The sequence below is a fragment of the Cervus canadensis genome, chromosome X, assembly GCF_019320065.1.
Source record: "Cervus canadensis isolate Bull #8, Minnesota chromosome X, ASM1932006v1, whole genome shotgun sequence".
Classification (NCBI taxonomy): domain Eukaryota; kingdom Metazoa; phylum Chordata; class Mammalia; order Artiodactyla; family Cervidae; genus Cervus; species Cervus canadensis.
Genome location: NC_057419.1, coordinates 43,315,416 through 43,329,102, shown reverse-complemented (window position 1 = coordinate 43,329,102; position 13,687 = coordinate 43,315,416). Strand labels below are relative to the sequence as shown.

Sequence of the window (13,687 nt, the reverse complement as noted above, 5' to 3'; positions counted from 1 at the left end):
AGATCTTTTTTGTGTAGTTCTTCTGTGTATTCTTGCCATGTCTTCTTAATATCTTCTGCTTCTGTTAGGTCCATACCTTTTCTGTCCTTTATTGTGCCCATCTTTGCATGAAATGTCCCCTTGGTATCTCTAATTTTCTTTAAGAGATCTCTAGTCTTTGCCTTTCTATTGTTTTCTTCTTTTTCTTTGCATGGATCACTGACAAAGGCTTCCTTATCTCTCCTTGCTATTCTTTGGAACTCTGCATTCAAACGGGTATAGCTTTTTCCACTGTGGGATGTGGGATCTTAATTCCCCAACCAGGGATTGAACCCTCCCCCGTCCCCTGCATTAGAAGTCAGAGTCTTAATCACTGGACTACCGGAGAAATCCCTTCCCATATCTTTTAAAATATTTCCTTGGTAATACTCTCTCCAAATGAAGTTTCCTGTTTTCTGCTGGAACCTTGACAGACACAACAACTTAAGAGATACTATGGCTGAGATAGGCAGAGAGAAGTTAAGTAATTTGCCCAAGGTTCCAAAGGGAGGAAATGATACTTGTAGGATATGTCACAATTATTTATGTATCTATCTTAAACTAACTTGCATTTTTTATTAGAAAAGATAAGCATAATATTCAGTACAAATAAGCAAAATGAAGAGAGAAAATACATTTCTGCCCATCTATTCCATCCATTATATATTTAATAAGATTCCCACATTTTAATCTCCAAATTCCTACATTGAGCCTCAGGCTTTATATTCAATTTCTTATCATATATGCTTCATTTGGATGTCTCAAAGGCACTTGAAACTCAACATGTCCAAAAACAAGTTCTTTCATGATCTTCCAAATCCTATCCACAACCAAGTCCTGTCAATTTTACATGTAAATGTCTCTAGTATGTCCATATCTCTCCAGCTCCACTGCCACCACCCACCTTAGTCCAAGACACCACCATCTCTTTCTTCAGAGAACTCCAAATCTTGGTCTCCCTGTATTTATCCATCTACTCTTGTCCACTTCAATCTATTATTCATATGGCAGACAGAGAGACCTTTTCAAAATTCCATCCAGTCATAGTGCCCCTTGCTTAAAACCAGGAAGTGGCTTCCACTGGTTTAGAATACAGACCAAGGATCTTATTTTGGCCCAGCTGATCTCAGCAACTTTGCCTCCTGTGCTTCTCTCCTTGCCATAGCTCCATGGGTTGGCTTTCAACTGTTCCAATGAACTATGCTTCTTTCTACTATGGGGCCTCCTTGTTCTCTCTTTCTGGAACATTTTTACATACACCCTCCCTGGCAATGTTAACTTCCAGAATGGTCTAGACACTCTGACACTTTATTGCTATGGACCTTTCCAAAATAATATTTATCAGAGTTTGAACTGACACACCAACCATGTGGTTTACTTCCTCCACAGCTCCTCTAGTAAGCTGTATGGCAATGAAGGTCTCCAACTGTCTTGTGTCACCTGTGTATCCCAAGTACCTTGTCCCATGCCTAGCCCATTGTATGAAATCAAATATTTGAATGAAAATAATGCAGTGGGACTAATGAGAAAGTTGGACAGAATCATATTAGAAAGTGCTGAATTCTTTATTATTTCCTGTTTCTTTGCTTCCAAGTCTAAAAATGATATCAATTTAGTCATGTTTCAACTCCTTTACTAGAAAGTAAAAACTATTAAAACTGGATAAAGAAAAAAATTAAATTTGTATTTTAGTTTCCTCAAGAAGATACTATTTGATACGAATGGAGGTATCAGGGTAGGCGGGTATGCAAGAGAAATGTTTGTAAGTGCCAATAGATTTTCATTAATTTCTTAGAGTTCTCAACATTTACTCTGAATTCACGTCAAAATTACATCTTTTTGAGGGCTCTAGTGATGACAAATCCAGCTCTAGGAGGATAAGGTGGAAATTAAGGGATAAAACTAGCAAAACAAGAGACTGATTGAACAATAAAACATATGCACTTAATATTCCTTCCAGTTGAACGGGAAATAAGCTTTCTTTTTTAAAATTTGTTTCTGCACTTTAGTCATTCATTGACCTTCGCTTTTAAACTGTATGTCCCACTTAATCTGTGATTTTGAGTTCTTAACTTTTTTGCCTACTTGCTTCGAGTTTGTTAAAGAACTTCAGCTTGAAAAACCCTATAGACCCCCAATAACTGCCAAATCTTCCCCTAGGGACACCTCTCACTGCGCCCCGCCCCCTCTCGAGGGAGGGACCGCGACTGCGCAGACCTCCCTGTGATGTCACAAAAGAGCCAAACCAGGTGGCGGGGAGTTGGGGGGGGGGGCAGCCCTGCTATCGGCCTTTCAGGTCCGCTTCCTTCCCTAAGACCACCCCACTACCCCCGCCCAGTCCTCCCCTTTTAGTTAAATCGTTAAGAATAAAAGCACCAGGTTGAATCTCCACGTGGCCACGCCCATACTCTCGTCAGGCCACACCCCCTACTTGGGTGGCGTCCCCCAGGCACCACCGGCAGGAGGGCTCCCGCGCGCGGCGCGTACGGGAGGGGAAGGCGGAGCCAGGCCTCTCCAGCGCCTAGTCTTTCGGCCCCATAGCGGGCCTGGCTCCCCCGGCTGGGCTCTAAGAGTGCCGATCCCGGCCAGCTTGGGCGGGAGAGGCGCGCGCCCCTGAGTGAGGGGTGAAGGAGAGTAGAACATCGCCCCCAGCCCCGCTCCCCCTCCCCCGCCCCGCGCTCCAGATCAATGAGCGCACCCAACTTGGCTGCCCCCTTCAGCAACGGCCGCCGCGGCGGGAATGGGCGCGAGTTACAACGCTCGCCGGGAGTCGGAAACCTCCCGGCCCAGATTTCTGGAGGCCGCCAACATCGCGGGCGTAGCCTCGTCCTCCTCGTCCGGGAACACCAGTTCAGAGTGGTTGACCTCCCACCAGCATTCCAGCTGCCTGTCGAACACGTCCACAGCAGCGGACGCCAGATACACCCGAGGCTGCAGCGCGCCCTCCCGACTCATCCCGGGTTTTGGCTTAAGAACTGACACAGGTCTCAGGGTTGGCATCTGGGGCTTTGGCGCCCGCGGCCTGAACGACAGGGTCCGTATGTCTGCCCTCCGCCCGACCACCACAGACGAGGCCGCCTCGGCCTCTAACCTGGGCCCCAACAACCCCCGGGTATCCGTACAAGGATCTGTCCCGCCCTCAAGGTCTCCCCGATTGCCCCTACAGAACACCTTGCACTCAGCACCGGACTCCACCCGGACATCAATAGGAGACACTCCTAGTCCCACTAACACCTTCAGAGGGTCGGTGCAGGGGTCCATCTCGCCCGTGAAGCCCGCCTTTATCAAAATATCGGCACCAGCACCTCCACCACCCAATAACACTCCCCCAGTGTCACTTCTTGGATTAACCTCGCCCTCAGTATCCGGCTCCCCCTTGGGTTCGGAGCAGGGACCACCCAAACCCAGTAACTCCCCCGCACTGTCAGGACAGGAGTCCAACCGTGTCTCCATGCCCGACTTCCAGCAGTTAGCTGCAAAAAGATCTGCCCCGCTCTCAGCCTTGTCCCGAGAGTCGGTACAAGAGTCTACCCCGCCCTCGGTGGTCAGCTTTCCTGAGAGTTTGGTGCGAGGATCTATCACGATTTCGGACTCCTCCCGAGTGTCGATTCGAGGGTCCCCGCCGCCCTCAGATCTTAGCACCCCTCGGAGTTCGATACCAGGACCTCTTACTCCCGTGAACTCTCAAGTGTCCACACAAGAGTCCACTCAGCTCTCAGAGCAAAGTTACCCCCAAAGATTAGTGGAAGGATCGGCTCCACCCCCGGTTTCCCCCGGGGTACCAGTACCAGGGGTCGCTCCGCCCTTGGAGCCCGGCTCCGCCCAGGAATCGGTGGAGGAATCGGCTCCGCCTTCGGGCTCCCCCCGAGACTCGGTAGAAAAGTCCGCTCCGCCCTCGGCCAGACCCACTCCTGTACCCACGCCCCGGGAGAGCCGCAACCAGAGCATGGAGAGTCTGCAGAAGACGAGTGACGCGGGCCAGATGTTCGACGTAGTCGTGATAGGAGGCGGCATTTCAGGTCAGTCTGGACCGTAGCACTAGCCTGAGGGACCCTGGCCGGCCAAGTGTGGGGACTTGCCGTCTGAAAGTGGCGTTTGGGGGCGGAGGTGGGGGGGAGGTGGGGGGGGGGGGTCTCCCTTGTGCATGCGAGACTGCTACAGCTGCCGGGCCCCCGATCCTGCGAGGAGGGAATGGGATTGAGCCGGTGGTGTGACCTGGGGGAGGCAGGCACAATAATTTTTACTACTACTACGAAATACTAATATTTAATTAGCTCTTGCTGTGCAGTTGCATTTAGCAGTTTACGTGGATTTTCTCAGTCCTCAGCGGTCCTGTGAGGTGGGTACTCTACTCGTCCCTATTTTACAAAACCTAGAAACGGAGGTAACTCTGAGAAGTCACGTCACCCAGCTGGGAAAGTGACAATGGTTTTCTCTCACGTGAGACCCTTACTCCTAATTCCGGCGGTGGTTGTTCTGCCTTGCTGATTTCACGCCCTTTGCCCCAAACAGAACAACAGTTTATGGATTTTTGTAGTATATCGAAGTAGTAATAGTGTTGTTCCAGTCCTGCTATTCTCCAAGTGTTTTTCCTTAGAAAATCTGGTAACTGGAGAGGAAGGAGGAAGAATCTTTTAGGAAAAGGTTTCTTTCTTTTAAAAAAAAAAAAAAAGGTGGGGGCAGGGGGAGAAACATGGGCTCTTAGTTTTAACCTACTCCAACCCCCCCCCTTTTTTTAGAACTCATTTATTGCTCAAAGGGAATCCCTCTGTGAAGCAGGGGCTGCGGGCAGATAAGGGAATACCTTGTTTGTGTCTTTCTCCACCGACTGAATCTTGCCCTGTTATGAGGAAGCTGGCAAGCCTATGTTCCTCTAGTCCCGGTTTGGGTTTGTAGCTGACCAACTGAGTGGTGTAGGAAGTTTCCTCGGATCTTCCTGGAAACCTCCTCATGATTGAAACATTAAATTGTCACTTATGATGTCATAATTGGTAAAATGTTTGAAATTTAAGAATTGTGTTTCACATCTAGATAGAGTCCCACACTAGTTTGTCCACGACCAGGGAGGATGTTAATCACTTCTGAAATATACCTGCAGGATCTAATTTAGAAGGAGGGAGAAATGAGGTGGGAGGGAGTAAGTAGGATGCCTCCAAGTAGCCATTTTTATGTATAATCCTTTGAGGAGACTCTGAACATGCTTACAAATGAATTTTGCTTGGAGATAGCTTTTGACTTGGCCTGTTTCGCGTAACATTTTTAACCACCAGGGAAGAAACTGACTTGAGCTATTGCTCTGACAACTCCAGTCAGGGCCAGCAAAAACACATGTATGTCAGAGCATTAGGAAAGCAGATCTTGGTTGAGAGTATGAAAAAGTATTTCTCTTATTCCCCTTCATTCATTTATTAGCTTCTTTATTCATTCAGCAAACACTTGTTGAGTGCCTGCAATGAAGTAGACTGGTGTTTCTAAAAGCCTGATTCTTGTATGCAAGCCCCTCCTAGATAAGCAATGTGATTGTTCATCACTGGAAAATAAAGATGATGATAATGTGTTGTGTAAATTGACTAGGAGTTCCGTCTCCGTTCCCCATTTCCATATCATTCATATTTCACAGTTTAGGGTTCTTACTGTGATTTTATGCCTGTCTTCTTCTTGTTCTAGTATCCCTTAAGGAGCATTTTGTCTTTTACTTTTTCTCTGTCTGATGACTGGCTCTTCTCCCTTTCCACACTTTACTCGAAGTAGTTGGTCATGAACAGAATTGGATTTACCATGTAGCTGATGTAAGGTTCTACAGCCTTAAAACTGCAGGTCCCTTCTGGTTCTCATCCTAAAAAAAATAACCAGTTTCATACTGAGTCTTGTATTTGTAGTTTTGTATTCTTTTTTTTTTCTTGAAGAGGCAACCAAATTATGTAAGCTTTAGGCTCCTCAAAATCTGGATCTTTCCATGGTCACTAAGAATTATTACTTTGTTCATTTCCACATGAGAGAAGAAGAGAGTATTTCTTGCATGGTAGTTCACACTCCTATTCCAGAACCCAACTTCCACTTCATCAGTGACAGTGGAGAAGGCACTGGGATTCCTTTAATATCATCTCTTATCAGTCAGATTTGATTTTAACACCAAAATTGACCAGAAACATTGCTTTCTGGCTGTGGTGTCTTGCCAGATGCTTCACAACTAAAATGAAAGAAAGTAGATGTAAGTCTAGCTCAGGATAAAACCTGCACATAGACAGGGTGTTTCCCAAGCAGGTGAGAGAGGTTACTTTGCAATGGTTCTTGAGCTCTGAAACACATCATCTTTGTGTGTTCTTAGGAGTATCCCATGAGTTACTTAATAGTCCCCATATCAGTTTTAAATGCTTTTGGGTATTTCTTAAAACTCTTGTCAGAACTGGCACATTTTAATGTGCCACATATATACATACTTACAATATATGGCCAATACTTTGCATCTGCTGTGTTATTCCTGTTATATAACAAAATAGCTCTGCAAAACATACAAATCCTAAATTCCTCAAAAGCAATCCATATGCATGGAATTATCTTTCATTTTTTGTAACTATCTCTGCACAAAGAACAGCAACATCTTAAGGTATCTCCCTTTTGTCATTAAAAATCATAGAACTGAGCATGTCTTACAACCACAAGATCCCTTTTTCCTCCCACTCACCAGTTAAATTTTATGTATTTAATTGAGAAGGGGCAACCCTTGCTACTCATTTGTAAGTAGTGTTATGGTATCTTCAATGTGCTCTGACCCTTCATCCATCGTCTGTCATCCATCACCAAGTCCTTTCTGGAACTTCTTTCATGCTTTTTGTGACATCATCAGATCATGAATTTTTATCCTACACTGATTGCTCCTTTTCTAGTCCTTTCATTGGGCCCATATTCTTGCAACCTTCTGGTTTTGAAATGGCCTCAAGGTTCAGTTATTCATCACTTTGGGGCTAATATGCACTCTCCTCCTCTCTTTTTCATTCTAGGACTTCACCTTTCACTTTATCTACACAAAGCTCTTAAGTCTCTAGTTTGAATCCTTTGCTTTGTCCCAACTCCTGTCCCATAGCTTATCTGCTCTTGGATATTTATATTTCAGAGTTGACTGTCTTATTCTTACTTCATATTCAACATGTTCCAAAGCCTCCTTGTTGTCCAACCCAGCTTCTCTTACTCACTTCCTCAACTCTGTTCTTGGCACCACTATCCTTTCCATCATTTGGGGCACTCCTTCTGTTTTATCTTCTATGGCCAATCAACAGATCCTTCTAACGCCTCCTCGAAGCTCTTTCATCTCTTGTATGTCCGCCATCCCCAGGAAGGACCCTTAACCCCTTTGACTAACCAGGTTTTAACTATCTTCCTAATGACCACCCTTTGGGGTCTCCCTTCATGTCCATCCCAGACTTGATTTTTTAAAAATACTTCTTTCATCAGCTTGTTCTGCTCAAGACATTCAGTGGTCTATTGCCAGCCTCTCAAGCTCCCTTCCCCACCCCACACAAGTATCTAGTCCCACCTTGTTGGACAAGTAGCATTTCCCACCATCCCTAACATGGCTTTAGTCACACTGCTGTCTTGTCTTTAATGCTACACCATGTTTATTTTGTTCCTCTGGTCCTTCCCTGTTTTTGTTTCTCTTAACACAGAAATGCTTCTCTCTGAACATTTGCATCCTATCCATTCTTCAATACCCGGTTAAAACCCTTTTGCTTGATCCTTTTGCCTTTCCTTGACTTTTCTCTCTTGTGGAGCTTGTAATCTATATCTGACCATTTGAACTTATTTCATGTCCTATGTCTTGATGTTATTTTAAGGATAGCAGTTGAGTCACTGACATTACATACTAGTTCTTACTCACGAACCAACACAGGTAAAGCAAATGACAGAAACCCAGTGGTGTAAGATTTTAAAATCTGCCCCTGGGAATTTCCGAATTAGCTCTCTTTAGGAAGAGAGAATAAGAGGGAAAGAGAAGGGGGGAGGAAAAATCCCACCTCCAGGGGACAGTGAATACTTCAGAGTCTTTGGGCCAAAGGAGTTTTTAAAAGACAGTCTAGTCCAGTCCCCTAAGATTTTAATCATCTCCACAGCATCTCCTGGCTACAGCTTTGAACAAACACATCTAGGGAAAGAGAATGCTGTACCCCTAAAAGCAGCTCATTATGAGCAGGGGTGGCTCTGGGGCCTGGAAACTCATTCAAGCATTTTGGGAGCTGCTACCATATGCCTACCAGATCACAGAGCTAGAGGTAGATAAAGAGGAATAACAAGTGTCCCAGCTTACACAGTGCCCCATCCTCTTGTGAACAGTAACCAAGTGAGAAAATAATTGACATTCATACAATGAGAGAAATATTAATATTATGAATCTGAACAGAATGCCAGGACCTTGAGAGATAAGTAGGATTTTTAACAGGTAGAGAAAAGAGGATAGAAAAAAGACATATCAGAGAGTCCAGAGGAGTACAGATACAGAGTCGGGAAGCCCTAAGCCACATATGAGCAGTGTTTAATTTAAACCTATGCCACGAGTCCCAGGGAAGGAAAACAGTTGCCTGCTGTGCCTCTAGTGATGTGATCCTGGTAGTCGCTGAGGTCACACTGGTGTGTCACGTCTGCCCCCATGGTTAGCCAGGACACAGTGAAAGCACTTTCATCATAACACTGGATAGTCCTGGGTGATTAAAGTCTTTCCATGTTTTTTTTTTTTTTTAGATTAAATTTCAAGTGTCTTATAGAGAGAGGTATTTCTAAATAGTGACTAAGCAACAGAACCTCCCTGTATTTATATCCACAAGCTGAGCTCCACTAAAAGACTTGAGAGCACTAGCCACTCAGAACGTTGTGCTGTGTAAGAGCAGCAAGGATGGAATCTTTCTTATCACTGGAGACAGAAAAGTCATTTCGCAAGAAGACTGACTGTTGTTCTGAATCCTGCCAGCGAGTCCACAACATACCACAGTTTCCCTTTTTGTTGAACTACACCACCATGAAGAATCATTTCTGCTAGCAGTGTTTTAGGCATTTTTAACCCAGAACTTGGCAGCACATACTGTATGGTTTTGTAGTGATTAAGAAAAGCTTACAATACACTTAGTTTCCATGCCTTGGTTATTTAGATACTCTGTGGTTCACTGCAACTTAAGCATTCATTTTCTGCCTCTCAGGACCACTTCTTTGCCCCTATTTTTTTTCTCTAAGCTAGGATTCTTTAACTTTATTAACTTTTGATGGTGAACAAAGAATACAAGAATTAAATTTATTTGGTTCTGATTTTTTGATGTCTTCATGGTTGAATGAGCTTTGGGGTTTATCTGACATTTAATGGGCAGTTTTAGCATTTGGCCAATACTAATTTATATGAATCTATACGTAATTCTTGGCTATTTAGTAATAGATCTAAGGACTTCCCTGGTAGTCTAGTGGTTAAGACTGCGCTTCCACTGCAGGGGGCATGGGTTTAATCCCTGGTTGGGGAACTAAGATCCCACATGCTGTTGCATTGCCAAAAAGGAAAAGCAAACAAAAAACCCAAACAAACATAAAACAATAGATCTAAGTATAATATAATTATAGAAGTATAGTATAACTATAGTATGGATCACAGAGACCAGTAGTTGAGAAAAGGAAATGTGGAAGTCTGTTATTGGCAAGTATTGGGTCATGCAGCCTTTGTGCAGGTGTGACATACACATATATTACATATGATAAATCTGGCCAGTATTTAAATGCAGGTATACTCCCCAAAACTGAGGTAATATTGCAGTTTCGTATCACACACAGGGGTTTGCAAGAGTGTAGACATCCAGTCAGCGCTGGTTTGAAAATGACACTTGCATGTGTGAAGTGAAGTGAAGTTGCTTTAGTTGTGTCTGACTCTGCAACCCCATGGACTGTAGCCTGCCAGGCTCCTCTGTCCATGGGATTTTCCAGGCAAGATACTGGAGTAGGTTGCCATTTCCTTCTCCAGAGGATCTTCCTGACCCAGGGTTCGAACCTGGTTATCCTGTATTGCAGGCAGACTCTTTACTGTCTGAGCCACCAGGGAATTCCTTGCATGTATGAGGTAGATGGATTTCATAATGATAGTTACTTTTCATTTTAAATTCAAGTGTTTAGAACTGCATAAAATGAATCAAAAGAAGTCAAGTTACATTTTAAATGTAACTGTTTGAGACAAGTTGATTGTTACGACTACTTTATCCTTTTATTTGAAAAATGTTTTGCAGTTTTACCAGCAATTTGTGTTTTCCTTTGGATGATCTGTTTTTTATTCTGTTGTCATCTAGACTTAGGAATTAAGGCAGCTTAACATCTTTGACAGTTCTGTCATTTGTAAACTTAGAGGTTGGATTAAGTTATGCATGATCTATCTTCCAGTATCTTTTTCAATATAGTTGGTTCAAGGGTCTGTCTTCAGCTTTCTCTTTTGGACCCCTTCTTCAAAGCTTTTTCTTTTTTTCTTCCATGTTGTATTTTGAAAATGATTTTCATCATTCTTCATATTGATATCCTACTCTAACTTAAATCAGTATTTGGGTCTTTCTTCCAGATACTCACTCACACTGTCCATCACCAACTCCCAGAGCTTTCTCGAACTCATGTCCATGGAGTCAGTGACGCCATCCAACCATCTTATCCTCTAACACCCAATTCTCCTCTTGCCTTCAATCATTACCAGCATCAGGGTCTTTTCCAATGAGTCAGTTCTTTGCATCAGGTGACCAGAGTATTTGAGCTTCAGCTTCAGCATCAGTCCTTCCAATGTATATTCAGGACTGATTTCTTTTAGGATTGGCTGGTTTGATCTCTGTACAGTCCAAGGGACTCACAAGAGTCTTCTCCAACACCACAGTTCAAAAGCATCAATTCTTCGGTACACAGCTTTCTTTATAGTCCAATTCTCACATCCATACATGACTACTGGAAATCATAGCTTTGACTAGACGGACCTTTGCTGGCAAAGTAATGTTTCTGCTTTTTAATATGATGCCTAGGTTGGTCATAGCTTTTCTTCCAAGGAGCAAGCGTCTTTTAATTTCATGGCTGCAGTCACCATCTACAGAGATTTTGGAGCCCAAGAAAATAAAGTCTGTCACTGTGTCCAGTGTTTCCCCATCTATTTGCCATGAAGTGATGGGACCAGATGCCATGATCTTAGTTTTCTGAATGTTGAGCTTTAAGCCAACTTTTTCACTCTCCTCTTTCACTTTTATTAAGAGGCTCTTTAGTTCTTCTTCACTTTCTGCCATAAGGGTGGTGTCATCTACATATCTGAGATTATTGATATTTCTCCTGGCAATCTTGATTCCAGCTTGTGGTTCATCCAGATAGAACAGTGAACCTGCCTATTTTGAAAAGAAAGAACTTGGGGAGAGAACATTGGTGAAGAAAATGGAAGGCTGTGGTGGTCAATGTGATTTTTAACTACTAATATTGGCATTTACAGATTTTATGTATTGAATTGAAACCATCAGTGTTAAATATACATTTCAATTTAATATACATTTGTAATAACAAATAAGGTCATTGGTCATTGAAGGCATCTGACAGAATTCAGACCCAAATGGAAGAGTTAAGTTATGTTAGTCCATTTATCTATCCAGTGACCGTGTGAGGCATAGGCCCCCTCTATGTAGCAGGGGTTACAACTATGAACCTGAAGTGGCCTTGATGTTTGAGGCTAGTTCAGTGGTGACACAAAAAGGAGAAGGAAATGACAAACAGGAAAGTGTTTCATGGTGGAAATAATGCTTGACAGAAGTGCTGTGGATCCTGGATGAATTCTGAAATGTAACAAGAATGACCTTTCAAGTGACTTTTTTTTTCAGGTTAAATTAATTGTTATCTGTGGCCTAAGTTAAAAATCTTTTTCTTGCATGTCTGCATATATTCTTCACTCATTTATTTATTTATTCAGTAAATGTTGATTGAATGCTCAATATGTGCTTTGAACAAAATTTATGGTTTTAGCTTTTTTCCGTCTTTGGGAACATTGCTTCTAAAACTTCAGTATGAACTGATGTTTGACTGTACTTTTTTCCTTGTAGTATTTGACCCAAGAGTCCAAAAGTGCCATTAATGTAAGAATCCTTTGGTCAGAGAACACGTCACTGAATAATAGAAAATTAATAAAATATTTAATATGTGATATACACTATACACATTCATAGGTGGTGATGAACGTCAAAGTTGAAGAAAAATCCCACTTTAAGAAATAAACAGGAAGAACTAGGAGAGCCAGCAGAACATAAACGATAGCTACACTAAAGCTTTGCTTCAACCCTTAGCTTGTGCTCTAGGCATTGTTCACTTGGGACCCTGCTTAGGTGAGTTTATTACTAAATAGTTGCCAATATTTTAAGAAATGAAACCAGATTTCCCAAAGTGTATTTTTTAGATGTAATTTTTTTTAGGCAAAAGGTGGAGCAATGCTAAGTTAAAGGAGTCTCTTCACTGCAGGACTTATCAGAGCCTTTAGTATGCCAGCATGCATCATAACATTTCCCAGAAGGGAAAACAGCATATGTCCCAACTTCCGTGACCATTGATACTTTACCCCAGAGCATCTTGAAGACTAGTATTCCATAAAACATCTTGGAAATTGCTGCCTAACCACAGTGCATCCGAGTATGTAGAATCTGAGTACAGCAGTGTGGAGTGCCCCTGAGTGTATTTTCAGTTTCAGTGAAAGAATGGGGCAAATAATGAGTTAGAGGGTAATTGCATTCCCTAAGTTGGGTGAGATCCATTTATCTAAAGTGAAGATGAATGCTAAACAATAATCAAATAAATTAGGACTGTCTAGACAACCAGTCTGTCGAATTCAGGGCAAATTAAAGTTAATTGCTAGTTTTTATCTATTTATCATTTGAGACAGTTCTGTCTTTTTAGCTTATCAAAGGGATTAGAAGATTTGGCATTTTCAAAAGCAGATAATTATTTCTCTGAAAGGAAGCACAAAATGCAGGTAGATATAGATAGATAGATAGGTAGATAGATAACAAGAATGGTTTTATCATGTGTATGTATGTAGAAAATGTACTAGTAGTATTAAGAATCTCCTAACTTACTTAGGCATAAAGGTTTAAATGACCAGGCACTCTATCCTTGTCAGTCTTTCTTAGTTGCTTGAGATAAATATAATCTAAGTAGCTTTGGAAGCTTGACTGTTGCCCTCATCCAGGGCACGGTTTTGTTTTCTTGGTATGTAGTTCCTCTGTTCATTGCAACAAGCGTTTGAGCACCTGCAACTCAGCAGGCTCGATTCCAGGGATGCAAAGGTGTATAACACATATTAGACACTAGTCAAGAGGCAGATCTCTGGGCGGGTGGTTATGTTGCCTTGGACAAGGGCAAAAGGCCACAGTGGTTTGGACAAGAGTGGCCAGGACTACAGTGGTGGGAAGCAGCAGATGTATAGAGAGTGCCAGGTGGTGATGTGTGCTAAGAAGAAAAATACAGCAGGGTAACAGATTGTGAGAGATGATTATATCACTTGTCCATATTGAAAGTGGGGTCACTGAACATTTTTCATGAGGAATATGCTACATTTCAAGGTTTATTCTAATCATTTGTTGTAGAAGGAAAATCAATAATTGAACTGGAAAGGGTAGCACAAGTCAAATGGACAAATTTCGTCTTTTCCTAA

The 13,687-nt window shown here is 42.7% G+C and overlaps 1 protein-coding gene and 1 long non-coding RNA gene across 2 annotated transcripts in view; one reads left to right on the top strand and one right to left on the bottom strand.

Annotated features, from left to right (window-relative positions):
* LOC122434833 overlaps window positions 1-3,926 on the bottom strand; it is a 29,195-nt gene extending 25,269 nt beyond the window's left edge. Inside the window, exon 1 of the long non-coding RNA XR_006267474.1 lies at window positions 3,807-3,926. This is a non-coding gene — a long non-coding RNA (uncharacterized LOC122434833). The remainder of the gene's footprint in view (window positions 1-3,806) is intronic.
* MAOA (monoamine oxidase A) overlaps window positions 3,757-13,687 on the top strand; it is a 79,555-nt gene continuing 69,624 nt past the window's right edge. Inside the window, exon 1 of the mRNA XM_043458589.1 lies at window positions 3,757-4,037. Coding sequence (XP_043314524.1) covers window positions 3,965-4,037 — 73 coding nt within the window. The 5' untranslated portion in view covers window positions 3,757-3,964. The remainder of the gene's footprint in view (window positions 4,038-13,687) is intronic.